General features: G+C 33.9%; 2 protein-coding genes across 4 annotated transcripts in view; one reads left to right on the forward strand and one right to left on the reverse strand.

Moving 5' to 3' along the window:
- The window catches only part of LOC106105490 (zinc finger protein ZPR1), a 7,576-nt gene extending 2,258 nt beyond the window's left edge, over window positions 1-5,318 (reverse strand). The window contains exons 1-8 of the mRNA XM_013285873.1: window positions 5,132-5,318; window positions 4,655-4,788; window positions 4,234-4,352; window positions 3,891-4,067; window positions 2,919-3,034; window positions 1,339-1,486; window positions 865-935; window positions 172-285 (exon numbers count right to left, since the gene is read on the reverse strand). Coding sequence (XP_013141327.1) covers window positions 172-285; window positions 865-935; window positions 1,339-1,486; window positions 2,919-3,034; window positions 3,891-4,067; window positions 4,234-4,352; window positions 4,655-4,788; window positions 5,132-5,236 — 984 coding nt within the window. The 5' untranslated portion in view covers window positions 5,237-5,318. The remainder of the gene's footprint in view (window positions 1-171; window positions 286-864; window positions 936-1,338; window positions 1,487-2,918; window positions 3,035-3,890; window positions 4,068-4,233; window positions 4,353-4,654; window positions 4,789-5,131) is intronic.
- A 344-nt stretch (window positions 5,319-5,662) lies between these two features.
- Window positions 5,663-12,821, forward strand: LOC106105994. Of its 3 annotated transcripts, none has more exons than XM_013286615.1 (7): window positions 5,663-5,772; window positions 9,016-9,170; window positions 9,693-9,853; window positions 10,336-10,537; window positions 11,249-11,421; window positions 11,851-11,979; window positions 12,494-12,821. In XM_013286615.1, exons 2-7 carry the CDS (start codon window positions 9,020-9,022, stop codon window positions 12,713-12,715), a joined length of 1,038 nt encoding a protein of 345 aa, XP_013142069.1. In that variant the 5' UTR covers window positions 5,663-5,772; window positions 9,016-9,019; the 3' UTR covers window positions 12,716-12,821. The 3 variants fall into 3 exon arrangements, with proteins under 3 accessions (XP_013142069.1, XP_013141998.1, XP_013142147.1); XM_013286544.1 differs by lacking the exon at window positions 5,663-5,772 and adding an exon at window positions 5,822-6,063; XM_013286693.1 differs by lacking the exons at window positions 5,663-5,772; window positions 9,016-9,170 and adding an exon at window positions 9,448-9,554.
- Window positions 12,822-19,697: the final 6,876 nt, after the last annotated feature.

A 19,697-nucleotide genomic window follows, 5' to 3' on the forward strand; every position in this document is an offset into this window, starting at 1 on the left:
AGCCCTGCAGTGCTAACATGTTAAAGCGGGCACTACCACTGTTAAAACAATTTTACAAAAATGTGAAATTAACATAAGAATTTCAAAAATAACTACAAACACTACTCTGGAAATTTACTGAAATTACTAAAGTGTACAAACACATAAGATACCTAAATCACTATATCAGAAACATTTTTCATAACCTAAACCTACCTTCAACACATCCCTGGAGAAATCATCCCTACTCGCTATCCGCACTTCGAACTTCACCCCCTTGTCTTCTATACCGCCCCCCGACTTCACCTGCGGCACACGGATATACTTACATGGTTTGTTGTTAAAATAAAAATATCTGTATAGTGTAAACGCCGCACAATACATGTTTTTCCCGACTAAGCATTTTATACCATCAGTAGATGTTCCCGTGCGGCTTCGTCCGCATGAAATTATAAAAAAATATTTTATTGTTTACATTTGTCAAATAATCAATAGCAACTGTCAAAATGACATGACAAACCTTGGCAATCTTACTTCCTTGATGTTGGCAGCAACTTATGGTCTCTTTCCCACATTAGGGTTTTTATTAAAAATATTTACACCCTAAGTTTACTGTCGTGAAAATATATGACCTAAAGCGTGACATGTAGGGCTTTTTATTAAAAAAAGATTTATTCAAAAATATGTTGTAATTGCTGACATCTAAAACAAAGTGTGTGTCGTGGGCGCAAGCTAGTATGTACACAATTTACCCGACGTTACTGTGAAGGAAAACATCATGATGCATATCTGTGAAGAAATTCAAATATGTGTGAAGTCAACCCGCAGTGGAGAGTGGTTGATTGTCCTAGTCACCCCTTATTAGGGTAGGATTTAGGTATTTACCTCATTAGTGCGATGTCCGCATGCGTCACAAACAGTAGCCATTATAACTACCTGCTTGAAGTGAGGAATATCTGGAAATAACAGCTAAATTAAAGTCTAGATTCTAGTATATTACTTAACTAAAATTATTTTCTTATTAACTAATTTAGAGGACAATTCTAGTATTGATTATAGTGTAGAGAATTTAGCGATGACAGAAATAATAGCGAAATCCAATACGATTACGTACTGTAGTAGTAATAAACATTTATTTACACTCATTATTTGTTATGGTCATTAATTTGAGAAAACAGTGTTTTAATTCATAAGTTATAACTATAAATCTATCGATTCCAACTTTTATAAGAATAAAAATCGATTAAATTCATGACTGATTTTACACAACCCATCCCTATTATTGTCAAATAAATCTATCTTATTTAGACAAACTATAGATGTTTGAAGTTACTAAAACAGTCGTATTAAGTTACTTACTTGTTACTTTCATGTTAGTCTCAGCGGGAGCGTTGCAGTCCGGGCAGTTCGTTTTGAACTGCATCACCTCCTCCGAGGCCATCTTCTCATAGAAGTCAGCTTCAGCCTCGATCTTACTTTGTGCTAGACCGTTTGTTATACCGTGTATCTAAAACCATATATTTTATATAATATGGCAAATGAGCGGCTAACTAAATTCGCCAGAAAAGCGAAGCGATCGCTGCCCATATCCGCAATTGCAAATGCGCTATTTACCCTTAGTCAATGGAAACGCTTATAAAGAGTTTAATTCCACTGTCAAATCCACATTTCCTTCCCATCCTTTTCATATAAAATGGTGGGAAGGGAAAGGGATTAAAATTAGGCATCAAGTACACTTATCAGACTATGCGGAATTGCTTCCACTTCACGCCTGTCTTCTGTGGTCGTGGTATTGCAATAAGCCCTACAGTGCAAAGATATTAAAGCGAACTCTACCAAAACATTATCTCTACTTAATAAATAAAAAAAAGCCTATCTTATTCTGATAAGGTAACTTTGTTACTTTAAGAATTTTTGAAATCGGCAGAGTAGTTTTTGAGTTATTTCAATACATACAAAAATGCAAATCTTTCCTCTTTATAATATTAGTACTCGTATAGATTATTATTACCCTATAAGAGAACAGAAAGAAAACCTAAGAGCACTATAAAACCTAAGCTTCTAGCTAATAACAAGCTATAATAAAATAAATTTTATACCTATTTCAAAATCTGTAGATAAGCGAATAAAGCTGGCTTTATTAAAAATATCTCCTATGCCAGCGGTAGTAAAAATAGCTATAGTTATTTTTTAAGATCTAAAACTATTAAAACCTAGACATACTTACGTCAAGAAACTCTAACAGACTATCTGGAGATTCGATGGGTGTTGGCTTGTAAAAATATTTATATACTTAGCATAAATACATCTTTACGCTTATATCTGACTAGCTTCCGCTCGCGACTCCGAGAATTAAAAAAACAAGAGTAAGTAGCCTATGTGTTCTTCCAGACTATCCTCTACATCTATGCAAAATTTCATCGAAATCCGTTCAGCAGTTTATGCTACAAACTCTAACAAACATCCATCTAAACTTTCACATTTATAATATTAGTGAGATATTTTTTTAAAATGTAAGTTGGCAAACGAGAAAGCGGCCTGAATCCACCGAAATGTAAAGCGCTGTCCATAAACATTCGCAATTGCTGCGCTGCCTACCCTTCATTGATGGAGATGCACATAAAGAGGGCACTTCCCCTTCTTATGCGTCTCCACTGTCAAATACACTTTTCCTTCCCATCCTCTTATGAGAAGGGTATAAAGGGAAAGGGACTAAAATGAAGCCTCCGGCACCACACTCATCAGACAGCGGAATTACTTCACGCTTGCCTGTGTGGTTGTGGTATTGCTGAGAGCCCTGCAGTGTGAAGATGTTAAAGCGGGCACTACCACTGTTAAAAGGGACTGAAATTAGGCCTCCGGCACACATATCAGACTGCATGCTGTAATTTGGTTGTCCGAGTGTCATATGTGTTACTTTTATTAAATAAATTTCTTACCTCTTCCTGTTGGAATATCCCAAGTGTATGATCCTGTTCTTTGCTGCGATTAAAATCTGTTCTTTCACATCTCGGGTCTTTAGCCGGGGCTTCGGGATTCTCTACAAAACAGTTACCTGCCAACAAGCAGTAATATTTAAAAATCTTATATAATATCAATTGGTTTATTTTGTACATAACAAAGAATATGGGAATTGGACTGTTGTATTTATTACTAGTTGTTGCCCGCGACTTCCTCCGCGTTGTATTAGAAAACATACGAACTATATAAATAACAAAAAGCTACGTATCGCGGGAACCGGACATTTATCGGGAATGAACCTTATCCCATGTGTACTCCACACTTTGTTTTATATCTGTGCCAAATTTCAATAAGATATGTTGAACCGTTGCAGAATGATCGAGTAAACATTGAAAAACTAAATTGATGAATCCCACGGGAACCGTAACTATTCCTGGGATAAAAAGTACTTAGCCTATGTGTTCTTCCAGACTATCCTCTACATTTATGCCAAATTTCGTCGTAATCCGTTCAGCCGTTAAGGCTACAAACTCTAAAAACCATCCATCCATCTAAACTTTCGCATTTATAATATTGACATGACATGACATGACATGATTGACAGAAAAAAAGAACTGAAGAGAGAACAGAAAGGACATTTTTTTAATTTATCCATTTATCAAGTTAATTTCTTGTTTCATCTTAGTTTCTCATATTTATGTTTTTAAAATCAAAAATGTTAAAGCAAGTAGCCAAATTCGCCAAAATAGCGACGATGGCGTCATAGATATCTTCAATTACAGGTGCACTAAATTCAATCAGTGGATGCAGAAAAAGATACTATTTCCTATTAATCTCCTCCCCTGCCAAATACATGTCCCTTCCCCTTCCTTATAATGAAATGATTAGGCGTCTATCACTTGACACATCTTTTCTTTACTGTAACAAGCTGTATCTATAAATTAACTCACCGCTGATATCTTCAAGCTCCAACGTCCAGGGGGTAGACACAGTCTTTAATGCCTGCAATCGTGTGACGAACTCATCGATTGTGGCTGCATCATCAGGGTGCTCCTGTCTACGTGTCTCCTGGTCTTGTTGGAGTCCGGATATCGCACGAGCTATTATACCCTCCACTGTAGTTACCTCTGGAAGACAATGTTTAGTAAAGATTTTATATATAACTAGCTGTTGCCCGCGACTTCGTCAATGCAGTTATTATAATAACTAGTGTAATTATACCTGTCTTCTGTCTAAAATGGCGGTTAAAACAAATAGCTTTTCACCCATCTATATAAATATTGCATAACTAACCTCCTTTCTGACTCTGTGCGGGTATCTCAAAGTCCAGCTCCGGTATCCGCACCCCCGTGTAGTCACTCTTCACAACTTGGCGGTTAAGGTCCAACTGACATTCCACTCTTAGTTTCCATCTAAAACATAATACAGTAGGACCTTTATTAGTCAAAGTCCAAGGGAAACACAAAATATTTGAAGTTATCAAGTGTCTATGATTTAGAGGTTTTGAGCTCTGATGGGAAGGGAACATATTATTTTTTAAAGTTATAGTCTTAAGTGACCAAGGTTCGAGTTATCGAGGTTCTACTATACTAATATTATTATGATATAGACTTTATTATCTTACGAATATTGTAAATTCAAAACTTTAGAGTTATGTAATGGCACAATAATTGCCTGTCTAACAAAAAAAATATTCATATAACAGCATTCTCACCTTACCCCAAGCTCCGCAAATGCTCCTCCGGGCTGGATCTCGTTGTTTTCGTACCCGCAAGCCTCACAACTGAACGACATTATGACTACGTTCTTATAATACGGGATACGAGTCAAAAGAAGTCGAGTCATGCCCTGAAATATAGAAATTGTTATGATAAAAGAATAAGTTTAGTTATTATAATTAAATTGATAAAAATCGTTGATAAATATCTAATATCACTTTGGAAAGACTATTACGTAAAATGAATACAACATTTTCTTTGTTAACAATCAAAAATTGAAGAAAACACGATGTTTCAAAGGTTATGTTTCTTAATGTCTAATTCTAGAAAATATTTAAATAACCGGATGTATTAAACATCTAATAAGACAGTTAATGTATAATAAGTGAATGAAAAGAATAATTTAATTGAATAAAACAAAATAACAAAGAATTTTGCAGATAATTCTAGAATTATCGTAATTAACTACTCACATTTGCATGGCAATTCATACAAAATGATTCTATTTCAGTGACTTCTGGCTCCGGATCGTCTCCGGCGAGATCACGGAACACCGGTTTCGTTTCTGAAGTACTCATTTTTCTCTAAATTCGGTAAAAAAGATCAATAAGTTGCGCACAACAATGAATCAAAACACCAAATTCAAGTCAAAGACAAACTAAATCTAAATTGGCGTTTAGTTTTCTTTTTCGCTACTTCTTTGTCTCCTTGCTAGCTTTAAATACTAGGTTTTTGCCACTATCTATGGATATTTAATTCAAGAAGTATTTTATTTTTTCATGCAAATTACACTTTTAAAAATTAATTTTGATCGTCGTTAATTTTGATTAATTTCGATCGAATTGATAAACTTCCACCCTCTACTCTTTACTTTTTTGTAAGATCAACAATTATGTCTCTTAAAATTAAACTTGGCCTGAACCATACTCAAATCCATAATCATTTTACGTAGCATTACAATAACAATGAGACTTGCAAATAAGTAATATCAATATATGTTTTGTATAAAGTCAAGGGCAAGAGATAAATTACAAAATGTAAACGCATCGACTACGAGTGATGTCATTAGGGAGAAATAACCCGGCCTTGGACTACCAAAGCAAACTCGACTCAGGTGACGTCATGCCGTTATTTTTGTCGATTTGTAGTTTCCATATACTATCCAACTAGTTTAAAACTACCTGTGTCTTTTGCATAACGCTTGCAAAAAGTGATAATCTTAATTTTATCGGATTATTATTAAGTTCCCGCTTTGCGGTATAACATTTGAATTTGAATTCACTGCTAGTCAAACATTTCATTCGAAGAAGCGTACCTTACTTAAAATTCATTTTAAAAACACGTAAAGTTTGTGTAGTACAGTCTATTTTGTGATATTTGCGGATAAAATTAATTTCTTTTAACTGTAAGTACTTAAATTTGTTTTCATTTTTGTGTTTGCGTTATTTTCGTAGTTTAATCTATTACAAATAGGTTTACTAAGACACAGTCTAGTATTCCAATACTTTAAATTACATTTATCTCCAATGTTTTTAAAATAAATATACACATATGGGTGATATTGATGTCATTCTAAGATAAAGTTCCTATAAGTTATTTCTCGGTACATTATTTTTAAAAGTATTTTCTGGCACATCACTAAAAGCAGTTAGCAATTTAGCAATAAAAAAAAATTAAAAAAAAACCTTTTTATAGTTACCTAGGTTTTTAGCTTGGCCGGATTGTGTTTTAAAAACATGCGTACTTATACATTATTTGACTGCGTGATGCAAAACAAATAACACTGTTGCTAATGCTTTTGGCGGCAATATAATCTGCACACTACGCATCATATATTTATCTAGCTGATGTTTATCTTGTTGAGGTTATTTTTTTACTTTTTTCAACTAAAAGTAACGTAGTAAATAATACATTGGAATAAATAGCGGTGCATTATATCAGTCGTAGAACGTATGGGCAATATGACCATTAGACAACATAAAGTTTTATTTAATGCGATTATAGATACATACAAAATTTGACATAATATTAGTTAAATAACAGTGGTAGAGTCCGCTTTAACTTCTTCGCACGAATTGGCCGGCTCGCCCGGTGTAATATCACGACCACACAGAAAACAGGCGTGAAGTGGATGCAAATCCACGTTTCGTCTGATGAGTGTGGTGCCGGAGGCCTAATTTTAGTCTCTTTCCCTTTCCACCCTTTTTTTAAGAGAAAGGATGGGAAGGAAAAGTGGATTTGGAAGGGTAAATGTCCTCTTAATGTGCGTGTCTCCTCCGTCAATGAAGGGTAGGCAACGCATCTGCAATTGCAAATGTCTATGGGCAGCGGTCGCTTTCCATTTCGGTGGATTCAGGTGGCCGCTTGCTCGTTTGCCACCTTATGTTATAAAAAAAAAATTATAACATGTAGCTTCTTGACTTTATTTGAGATTTACGTTAGCGAATCATTGTCAATAACATAGAGGTGTGTGTGGTTGTTGCCACATACAATCGGGGCAACTGTTTATATTCCACCTTAAAAGCTGCGAACATTTGAACATTTTAACACGAGACGCGTAAAAAACCAATACAATGCTGTAAATGTGTTTGTACGAAAAACATCGTTGGTGATACAGCTAATCCTTTTGTTTGCACTCACTGATATTGGCTATTTGAAGGAAGAGACGGATTTTGTCTCGTAATAAACAAAACATTTTTTGCGAAAATGGAACGTGGACGACAACCTTACATCCGCGACTGTACATACAAAACCATAGAGCAAAGCAATTACACATTCCAAATTCTATTTGTAAATTACATTTCTTCTTGATAAGTATTTTGTTAATAAAGTTCCAAGCTTGCTATTTTTTTCTGAAACGCTAAACGAGCAAACGGTTTTTTGGACCTATAAATAAGACAGGGGGAATAAAACGACATTTTATTATATGGTAGCATGTTGTTAAACAGTGTTGTAAGCTTTTCTTATTTAAAAACATCATTAGAATTCAGTAAATGTTTTGAATAGAAGCATTAGAAGTGCACAAAGTTGTCGCTTTCGTAATACTTCTTCAACATAAAGCGTTTCTTAGCGTTCAATACAAGGTCGATGACCTCATACTTGGTATACAAAACTTTGTTACAATCATTTTAAAAATTGATGCCTTAAAAAGTATCTATCTTTTTTTTTAAATCATGCATGGATTTCCATAGCTTATTGTTGCTTTCTCTGTCTTCTCAAAGGGCAGACAGAGATGGCAACGATTTAGTATTTATTCAAGACAGTAGTCTAGGCTACCCACACACGTTGTGTAAGAAATAGTTACGCGTCAGTCGGCGCCAGGAAGACCGCTACTAGGGTTGTCAAATTTAACATGCTACGAACGTTAAATAAAATTTTACAATATATAACAAAGCTTGAATACCGAATGACTTGAAAACATAGAAAATAATCTTAACTATGGAAATAAGGAAATTCAAGTTATAGAATTTATTTACAAGAATTTGTTGCAGAATTAAATTTATATTATTTTAAAGCATACGTTTTTTTTTGTTTAATAAATAACAGGTAATACTATTGTCAAATGATATAAGATGTTAAAACTGACAACCCTAATAAGTACACGTCCGTTTTCCTAGTGACCCATTTTCGATCGGACGATTTTATATCTGGTGATATATCAATATGGATCAATATGGTTATAAGATCAATATGGGTTTGTTTATTTTAATTTGTACTAAACAATAAAATAATAATCATCTACATTAAAAAATTAAATACTTTTTAATGTGTATTTCTTAAAATATAAACGATATTATTGAATTGGTTATATAAAAAGGTGTGTTGTTGTTTCGCATGCTTTTGCTACATTCTTTTGTCATCGTTAAAAAGTAACGGAAGTAAATGTCATTGCCGTTCGCGCCCACTTTTTGATGTTACAAGAACGCGAGTGAAAAAGTGCGCGCCTTTTGGGGAAATGAACTCAGGGTTGTCATATAATTTTTTTTCTCTAAAAATGAGTAAGTTTTGGCAGTTAGTATAAAATTCCAGTACTAAAACGAAACTATATATAACTTGAACGTAAAATTAAAATATTTATCGTTTAACTTATTTGTTATAGAATATCCTTGAGTTTATTGCATTCTTGTGTTTGGGCAGGTGACGCATTACGTCACCATAGACGTTTCCCGCGCAAAACCAATAATGTATGCACCGTAGATAATAAATTGTACATCTTTAAATATTTTTTTACTGAAAACATTTTAGTTTCCAAGGTTTTTCAGTCTGCTTACGATAATTAATGTACAGAAGGACTTATTTAATTGAAATGTTATTTCTATATTATAATATTTGACCTTTAAAAAACCTTTTTGTCCAGGACAATGGGTAAGGATGAAAAAGAAGATTCTGGCTTCGGGTTCAAGGACAAAGCGAAGGCTGAAGAAACCCTACGATTACTAGAAGAACATGAACCTAATTACAGGCGTCTGACTGTGCGTGGTCTGCTGGGGAGAGCTAAAAGAGTGCTTTCTAGTAAGTGCTTGCCTCTCTTTCTAACATAAAAGCAAAGATCTTGTCTATAATCTATCTCTTTCTGTTTGTAGTAGATTTATACTTCTCAATATTGAACTCTATTTTTTAAGCAATTAGGGGTTCGGATTCAGTATTTACCTCTCTTTCGTGCATTGTTTATTGCTTGATCATGTATCTATTCACCTCTCTTTCTTTTAGTAAACGTCATAATATAAAGAAAGACGATACGATAAAGCGATTTGAATGGTCATCCATTGTACAGCACACAATAGGTTGACTCAAATATCTTTGTTTAAACTTGAGATAAACTCAATAATTATGATAGGATTAATATAATAGTTTGTTCATATACTAATCCGATGGCAAAACGTGGGAATTAAAAATGTAATTGCTTCTTAAAATATAATTATTAAAAAGCGAAAACAGACATTTAATAGCATCCCTTTCGTTATCATTGGTGTAAACAACATCGTTCTGTAGTTTTTTTCGGTACTTTCAATTTTGTTCTTTTAATTCTACCAGTGACAAAAGCAGAAGAAAAAATAAAGAACATAAAAGAAGCGATGGAGGTGTTTGAGAACTGGCTGGCGGAGCTAGAGAAGAACAAGGAGAAGAAGACTGACAAGAAGGAGAGTAAGAAGGAGAAAGAGGACGCTAAAGAAAAGAAAGAAGACAAAGATAAGGTAAGACGATAAAGTAATGTGACAGTATGATTAAGTTTTTTTAATCATAAAACAAACTATCTAGAGGTCTAATTATTTCTCCGTAATGGATAAGTTACAGCTACCTATAGACATCAGCATGCAATGCGTTACCTATCCTTGAAATTGACGAAGGATCCTCTTCCTATGATGTTTATGGTTAAAATATACATTAACCAATACCTTTATCTTTCCGCCGTTTATTTACCTTTATATTTACCGCGTTTTCGTCCTCAAAAAAAAACCCTATTATACCTCATTTCAGTGATCACTCCCTTCTTGATCATGTCGTCTTTCACACAATCCATCTCTTTCTATGCCTACCTCTACCTCATAACTAACGTTCTCCTTGTAACATGCGAGTCATCCCTCCTCATAACATGCTAACCTTTGTCTCCTTACCTTCTCTACCACTGGAGCTACTCGCAAACTTCCTCTAATATACTCATTATGTGAATTATTAGGATTCAAGTCCCGATGTAGAGATGGAGGATAAAACAAAGAAAGAGGATAAGAAGGATCTTCCACCAGATACAGTACCAGGTTTAGGATTCAAAGACAAGGTGACTGCGGAGAGCACTCTCAAGGAGTTAGAAGGCAGAGATCCTGATTACCAGAAGCTTGCTGTGAAAGGCTTGATTGGACGAGCTAAGAGGGTCTTGACATGTAAGTGAGAATTACATTATTAATTAAAATATTAATAAAAATAATGAAAAAAAAAATGAAAAAAATAATAATTGTAATAAAAAAGGACCTCAGTAATGTAACAAGGATTACGCAACAAAAAAAAAGAAAAAAAATTAAAGATATAAACTGTGCAACAAAGGACCGAGAGTCTATAGATGTTGATTTAAAAAAAAATGATTTTTACGAATAACTAGTCTATACTAATATTATAACGAGGAGAGATTTGTATTTTTTTTATGTATTGAAATTACCCAAAAACTACTAAGACGACTTCAAAAATTCTTACACATTTAAAAGCTGCGTTAATCATTGAGTAACATATATGTTTTTATTTTTTATTTTCACGCAGGCAATGTCGCGAGCAACAGCTTGTTGTAAAATAAAAAACACTAGGGCGAAGTCCTCACTTGTCAAAAACGGTATATTCGTTTAGGCTATAGGTAATTGATACATTCTCTTATGCTCATTACTTAGTGATTAATTAGATTTACATAGAACTGTGTTTCAAAGGAGTAAAACCTCAGTTACGTAATTCGGAAACGCATTTCACTAAGTTATCGAACCTTAACACTAACGAATGGTTAAAAATAGCTAAAAAACCGGCCATTAGTCTGTTACTAAGGGATTTTTACCTTTTAGTTTAGAGTTTTTTTATTTCTATCGTTAATTTGGTATCTCATTCCTTTCCAGGTACAAGAGATGAGACAAAGATATCAAATATTAAAGAAGCGATGTCCTTATTCGACAAGTTTCTTGACGACTTCGACACGATGCACCTCAGCAAGCAGAATAACCCGTACATCAGTTTGGGTATTGTGAGGACCTGTGTCGGTAAAGCTGAGGGACTGATCTCTGAGCAACAGGTGAGAGAAAAGTTATCCATATTAAAATACTAGCTTTTGCCTACGACTTCGTATGCATGTAGTAATAAAAAATGTAGCCTATGACACTCTGTGATAAAGTAGCTTTCTAATGGTGAAAGAATTTTTAAAATCGGCTCGGTAGTTTTTGCGTGAATCATATACAAAAATACTAAACTGTCCTAATCATAATATCAGTATAGACTAGTCGTAGTTAGCGACTTTGTATGCATGAAAGTAAAATATAATAAAAATATAGCCTATGTTACTCAAAGACAAAATCCCTCTTTAATGGTGAAAGAATTTTTAAAATCGGCCCAGTGATTTTTGAGTTATTTCAATACATACAAAAATACATATCTTTCCTCTTTATTATATTAATATAGATAAGCCCGAGTATATTTAATTTAACTGAACCTTTTTTTTAAACAGAAATCATTCATAGAAGCATACAGCAGTGTGAACGGCGAGTACAAACGGCTCCGAACTGTGTCTGAGAAGGAAGGAGGCAAGACTTGGGATATCGTCAGAAATGCAGCATTAAAAGAACTGAAAGAGAAGGTAGGTATTCAAATATTTATCCGACTCGAAGGACCAAAAACACAATAGTTTTTTTCAAATAAAAGAATATTACTTTTTATTATTATTATGCCTTTTCCAATTTATTAGCCTCCTAACTTTAATAGCGTAAAAATACATAGCCTGGGGTGTGTCGTAACTGTAGTGCTTTTTGTTAAAGAAAGAATTGTCCTAAATATGTGCCACAGGGTGGTGTGTTTTTGCGCTTTATTTATCATAGCATAGATTGTGCAAGAATATCTTACATTATGTGTTACACGGAAGAGCGGGACTTCCTAACACAAGTGCCTATTGGTTACTTAAAAGGAAGTCCCTACAACTGATTGATTTGTATCTTACTTGATTTAGTAATAAAAATTATTATTATTTTTTTTTATGTCATGATAGGCACAAATGTAGAGGTTAGTCAGGAAGAACACATAGGCTACTTAATTTTTTTTATTCCACGCGGACGGAGTCTTGGGCGAAAGCTAATATAATAATAATTTCATTTTAGTACGCAGATGCAAAACTCTTTGATGATGACGAACCAACAAAGGAACATTTAGAAATGTTACTGTGGGCTTATTCGCCGGAGCAGGCGCGAGTGAAGAAGACAATAAAGGAGACGAAAGAAGAAAGCGATAGTGACAGTAAAAGTGAAGAAGAAAGCAACAGTAGAAAGAGAAGAAGTAGCGCAAGAGATGGAGAATCTCCTAGTAAGAAGAAGAAGGAATAAGAAACAGGGTTACAATGTTATTTTAAGAAATATAATATTTGGAACAGTTAATGCATTGTGCATTTATATATTGTTTAATTTTAAATAAATTTTGTTGTTTTATTTTCATTCACTTTCCTTTGATATATGGAAAACGCAAATAAATGTAAATAAATTAATGAATCATATTACGATTAGTATACCTTTCACAACAAAGATGCAAGAAAATAATTAAAGCGTACGGCAAACTGGGGCAGTTTGCTATTGTTCTGGTAAGGGTTATTAGTTTTTTTTTAGTAAAATTTTGTTCTACACTAGCAACACCGTTCGACGGAAAGTGTAAAATGCCGTCTATAAATATAAAATCGAGATATTTTATGTATTTTTCATATTAAAACAAGTGTTGAAAAGTATATTAACTTGAGGTATTTTTCTTAAAATAAATTCTCAATAAAATTCACAGAAAGCAAATCGTATAAGAATATATAGTCTGTAGTCAGTACAATTTCCGGCCCATCGATTTGACGTTCCATTGTAAACACCGAGTACAATGAACATTATATATTTCTCGCAAAATATATATTTTTTAATTAAATCATAAATGAAACATATTTTATTTGTTACGCGGCAACAATTTACTGCATCTTTAATATATGTCCTAGGGGTAATTTATGCAAATTTCCGCACTTCTAATTTGGGCGTTATCGAAAAAAAGTGTTCAAACTGCAATATATCGTAATGTTAACATAAAATAGCTTTAAAATCGTTATTTTCTTGTGATGGAAGTGTTCTTGTTGTGTTTTACAATAGATTTCATATATAAGTGTATTTTATATAAAGGTTTCCGGTCAGTGTAAGAGTGATATTCGAATTTTCAATGTTTAAAAAAATAAAACGTAAAAAGTGAACTATTTATAATAGTGAGTATGTTATAATGTGCACAAGTTTATTATAGTTTGAAATTAAAAATGGAGCCAAGGAGCGAAGCTAGTTATTGTAAGTATTTGAATATGTTCATAAAATTTTAATTTTTTCTTTAAATCTCGGACGACGCGTGAAATTTAAAACTAATTTTTATGCACGTTTACATTATACAATAAATAATTATATTTAAAAACCATTACAATATTACAATAAATGTTTAATATAACTTCTAAAACAACAGAGATACTCCTACAGGCAAACGGACCACTTTTCAAACACTAACATATATGCTGTTTCTCTAATATTATGGGTGTCTATGACTTAGTGACCTCTTTCTCTTATAAAAAAAATTCATAGATTTTAGGTAAAAGCCATATAATTTAGTTAAAAATAAAACAATATGAGTTATAGATAACCAATTTTATTTCAATTTAAATTCATAATCTATTTAATTTTACAGTTCTTATTTACATATACTTGCATAGTTAAAACTGAAGATTTATTTATTTATTTAAATTAATAATAATAATAATAATAATAACAACACCTCAAGAAGCTCTCGCTAGACAGTTGGATTAAGGGCCCGATTCAAAAGGCGGTTATTTTAGAAACCGCACGACTAGTGAGGAGGTTCCTGTCTCTGCAGCCCTGACCACTGGTTGCTTGAGTCATCGGATTCCGCAGCCGGTGGTGCTCTATTTTTTATATAATATATTTTATTTTAATTTTTATATTCTTGTTAAATGTATTATATAGAGAGTAAGAAATAAAGATATATGAAGATAATAATAAAGTCATTTAATCCATCCAAATTAGGCTTATCAACATAATTACATGACATTCATTGATTTCTATTTAGACATCCAAACTCATGTAGCATTATGTAACTACAATTACAGACAAACACATCTTGCTTCAAATGCTTAACATGCATAAACAATGATTACATACAATATCCCTTATTTTAAACAAGACAATTTTGTAATAAGTATAAACAAAAAGTATTTTAGCTAAATTAAACAGCTGATTAAAGTTAGCTAATCGTAAAAAAAAACTATCGTCTGTATATATAAGACAAAACATACAATATTAAAATCAGCTATTAGAATACTAAAACTTAGCAAATCAAAAATAAAACAAACAAATTCATAAAAAGAAATATTAAACGGGATACTAGAGGTCTGCGTCTTGATAAAGATACAAGGCTTTGAGTTCTAAATGTGTTATTTATAGTCCTTACTATATTTTAAGTAAACATACAGAATATTGATAGTCCCCTTTCCTGTCCACGCACCAGCCAAATATCTTTACAGGAAGAGGAGTACAACTGGTATTTGGCCTAAAATTGCATAAACAGATGTTTGTTTTTAATCACCAGGTGAGAGGGAGACATGGGATGAATGGGGAAGTCACTCCTCCCTCAGTCAACAAGAAGAGGTAAATAATTCACATATGTATGTATTTATCTGTATAGGAGACTCAGTGACACAGTGGTTAAGCACTTGACTTGTACTTTACAATCCCCATGTACTAAATTTAAGTTGAATTTTATATCTACAGTTAAGATATTTATTTTTTCATTTAAATAAGCAATTTCATATCAGACAAAATGGCAAATTAACCTTTGCTAAGAGACAGATGCTTTGCTCTTATTTATTTAGTTGGAGACGCACATAATGAGGATATTCTCTTTCTCTTTACCACCCTTTTCTTATAAGGAGAGGTTGGGAAGAGGAAGTGGATTTGACGGTGGAGGAGATGCGTAGGAAGGGGAAATATCCTCTTTATGTGCATCTCCTCCTCTGTTGTATAAGGGTAGGCAACGCATCTGCAATTGCGGATGTCTATGGGCAGCGGTTGCTTCGCCATTTTGGCAGTTTCAGGTGGTCGCTTGCTCGTTTGCCACCTTATGTTATATAAAAAAATTTCCACCAAATTAATTTTCCCTTTCCCGATAAAAGGTTTACGAGAGAAAGGGACTAAAATAAGCCTCCATTAAGTGGAATTACTGCTAATTCATGCCTGTCTTTTCTTTAATATTGCTTATGGTGAGCCCTACATTATTAAGATGTTACAGCGGGCTCTACCACTGCTAGATATCATCACTTGCAATTAAATTGAGCTGTAATTCAGTTCAAGGTTGTCTGCTAATTTACTCACTAATAATGAGTTGACGTTATAGTTGGAAGTATCGAGAAGCAAAAGGTTAGCGTGGTATGGACATGTTATGCGACGAAACTATGGGGACATACAGGGGATGGCTACAGAGGAAGAGGAAGACCGAAGAAAGTATGGATGGATTGTATGAAAGAGTGCAAGAAAAGAGTGGATTCAGATGACGGCTGATAGAGATGTATGAAAGAGCACATACTCTGCCGACCCTCCGTAAGGGATAAGGACAAGTGGATGATGTTATAATTGGAAAAATCGCGCATATTGACTAAACTATCGCACAAATGTTCAGTCTCGCTTTTTATTATAATATAAGGTGGCAAACGAGCAAGCGGCCTGAATCCACCGAAATGGAAAGCAACCGCTGCACATAAACATCCGAAATTGCAGCGTTGCCTATCCTTAATTGACGAAGGAGACGCACATAAAGAGAACAATTCCTCTATGCGTCTCCGCCGTCAAATCCACTTTTCCTTCCCATCCCCTCTTAAGAAATGGGTGGAAAGGGAAAGATACTAAAATTAAGACTCCAGCAACACACTCAACAGACGAAACGCGGAATTGCTTCCACTTCACGCCTGTTTTCTGCGTGTCTGTGGTATTACTGGAGGTGTGCCGGCCAATTCGTGCGAAGATGTTAAAGCGGGCTCTGCCACTGTTAAATGCTTTGATTCTTATGAGTTTATATGGAGGTATACTCGAGATTTGGTTGCGAAACAATCGACAATCACAGTTGGGATAGTTTAGTCGATGGCCCGAAGCATGGGTATGAAATACATGTCCGCAACTGTATTACGTCATAATCCGTATGTACGTTACGCAAGTCTGAAGCGTGGTTTTATTTAATTAACCCGGTTTTAATATCGTAGATTTAACTGCCGGTTAAATATAGGTCAGTTAGTGATGAGTTTTACTCAACGTTTGTAGATTTTCGGAAACTGTATTAATGGGTTTCAGGTTCCAATTTAAACCACTTGTGTGAAATATGACTGTCTCTTTAAGCTGTGTAACGGACTAGCTGTTGCTCGCGACTACGTTCTCGTGTAATTTTAAAAAAATAATAAAACGTATTGCCAACGTTACTCATAGTTTTTGGTTTTGTTTCTGTTTTTTAGTTATTTCAATACATACGAAAATAGAAATCTTTCCTCTTTATATCAGTATAGACTAGATGTTCCCTGCGACTTCGTCAACGCAATATAAAGAAGTAACCTATAACATGCCCGTCTATGTCAGCTACCCTTTAGTGATCCTATCTACCCTTTTTCAAATGCGATTTTCATTATCAACACAAATAAATCTTCCTGAAATCTGTTTTTTTTTTTTGATATTACAGACATTCCAATTTTATATAGAAGATATCAATACAACAACCGTATTCATGCATTTTAGTACACCGGAAATAGAGGAGGAGGAACTAACACACCACTTTTACTGCATACTTTTTCAATTTCTTCAAAGGCCGGCAACGCATCTGTAGTTCCTCTGGTGTTACGGATGTCCATGGGCGTCGTTGACCACCTTTGTGTTCCCGCCGCTCGTTTGCCCCCTTCTCATATAAAAAAATAGATTTGATCCTTCTAAATTTTGCGGCGATATTGTATGACCTTGTTTCAATATGGAATGACGCCAAGTAAATGAACTTGGTAATATACAACGTTACAATACGCTATGCAGTTTTATTCCAAAAACCAACCAACAAGCAATATATTTCACGCTAGCTGTTCGCGACTTCGTGAAATAAAAATACAGCCTATGTTACTCAGCGGTAACGTAGCTTTTAATAGGTGATTTTTGAAAACGGCCCAGTAGTATTTGAGTTATTTCAATACGTACAAAAATACAAATCTTCCCTCTTTATAATATTGTGTGGAGAATGAAAATCTACAAAGGCTAAAAGACAGGAATATGATGATGAGGGTAAGAAGATGGTGAAGGTTACGGAGTCTCCAGCCGTCAGGTTAATGACCAGAAAGAGAACTAGTCATTTTTTTCCAACGAGAATGCTTATCTAATTGTTATATCTTATCAATCATACTAATATTATAAATGTGAAAGTTTAGATGGATGTTTGTTAGAGTTTGTAGCCTAAACTGCTGAACGGATATCGATGGAATTTGGTATAAATGTCTAGTCTAATAGTATGGAAGAACACATAGGCTACTTACTTTTGTTTTTTTTTTTAATTTCACACGGACGAAGTAGCTGGCGAAAGCTAGTCTGTACTATTATAATGTAGCGTAAACACACACTTCTTTGTTGCCTAAGATGTCCGCAATTACACCATATTTATGAATAATTCTTTTTTTTTAATAAAAAGCCCAACACTTACGTCACGCTTTAGGCTATATATTTTCACGCCATTAAACTTAGGGTGTAAATATTTTGGATAAAAACCCTAATGTGGAAAGAGACCATAAGTTGCTGCCAACATCAAGGACGCACGGTTGCCATCGTCATGTCATTTTGACATTTGTAATTTGACTTTTGAATTGTAATTTGAATTTTTTTTAGATGGATGTTACAGTTTGTATCCTAAACTGATCTCGATGATTGTTATACATTTAGAGGTTAGTCTGAAACACAGAAATAAAGACGAAACCACACTAAGGGTCATCCAGAGAAAACTGTCCAGTTTAAATTATGCTCTTGTTGTTATCTGGATTTAATTCCTACTTAAACAAGTGTAGTTGCTTGTTATTTCTCGTAAAAAAACTACACCCGTGAAGTAGACTCTCCCAAGCGCGTGTCCTAATTTTATTGTACGGCTCTCAAAGTGTCGACCTCTATGTCGAAAATACGCCATCTTATATGCGGTTAAAGGAATTTGTACTTTATGTCAAAGGTGATAGAGTCCAAATTGTTGTGATGAATGTTGTCCCCTACTATGGGAAATCGATTGGTATTTTTATTAGTATATTTGTGGCCTATTTAATGATATACAATTTACTAATGGATGGATGGATGTTAGAATGTATATCCAGAGTGGCTCAACGTGCCTCGATGTTAGGCAAATGTAGAAACGACATTGTCTGGAGGAACTCACACAAAATCATAGTAATAAAAAAAATAAATAAAAAAAAAAAAAAAAAATAAACATACCGTCGAATTGAATACCTCCTTCTTTTGGGAAGTCGGTCAATTATAAATGCGGAAGTTTAGATAGATGTTTGTTAGAGTTTGTAGCCTAAACTGCTTAACGGATTTCGATGAAATTTGGTATAGATGTAGAGGATAGTCTGGAAGAACGCATAGGCTACTTACTTTTGGTTTTTTTAATTCCACGCGGACGGAGTCGCGGGCGAAAGCTAGTATTTGATAAGTTTTTTTGTTAATATGTGGGCAAAAAATGTTTACATAATATAAGACGTAATTTAGAAAAGATTTTTTTTTGTCTCGGAGTTCATTTTTGACCGACTTCCCAAAAGAAGGAGGTACTCAATTCGTCGATATGTTTTTTTTTATTTTTTTATGTGTGTTACGGCATAACTTCGGCCCTAGTGGACCGATTTTGATAATTCATTTTTTATCCGAAAGGTGATGCTTGCAGGTGGGTCCCATTTTTTTGTTTGATTTTTGGAGTCAAAGACTACGACGTAGTTAAATAGTTTAGCTCAAAATCGCGCGACGAAATTTAGGGTCATTTTTCCTTTCTTTGCTTATTATACTAATTGGTTGTATCTAAAAATCGGCTATGAATTTCGAATTAATAAAACTGAAACTCGAATTTGTTTTGGTGTTTATAGTAGGGGTTCACGATATTTATTATTTTAATAAAACTTGTATGTAAGTAACAATGTATCGTTTGTGCACAAAGAAAATGACATGAAATAGTTTATGACATAAGGTAAATATTATTAAACTATATTTTTAGTCCGCTTCCTTATATAAAATTATATAGAAGACT

This window comes from Papilio polytes, unplaced genomic scaffold, assembly GCF_000836215.1.
Source record: "Papilio polytes unplaced genomic scaffold, Ppol_1.0 DF824492.1, whole genome shotgun sequence".
Taxonomy (NCBI): Eukaryota; Metazoa; Arthropoda; class Insecta; order Lepidoptera; family Papilionidae; genus Papilio; species Papilio polytes.

Coding starts and splice junctions, on each gene's coding strand:
- LOC106105994 (XM_013286615.1), top strand. CDS start 9,020: ATGGGTAAGGATGAAAAAGAAGATTCTGGCTTCGGGTTCAAGGACAAA. Junction 9,171..9,692: donor AGCTAAAAGAGTGCTTTCTA/GTAAGTGCTTGC, acceptor TAATTCTACCAG/TGACAAAAGCAGAAGAAAAA. Junction 11,422..11,850: donor GACTGATCTCTGAGCAACAG/GTGAGAGAAAAG, acceptor TTTTTTAAACAG/AAATCATTCATAGAAGCATA.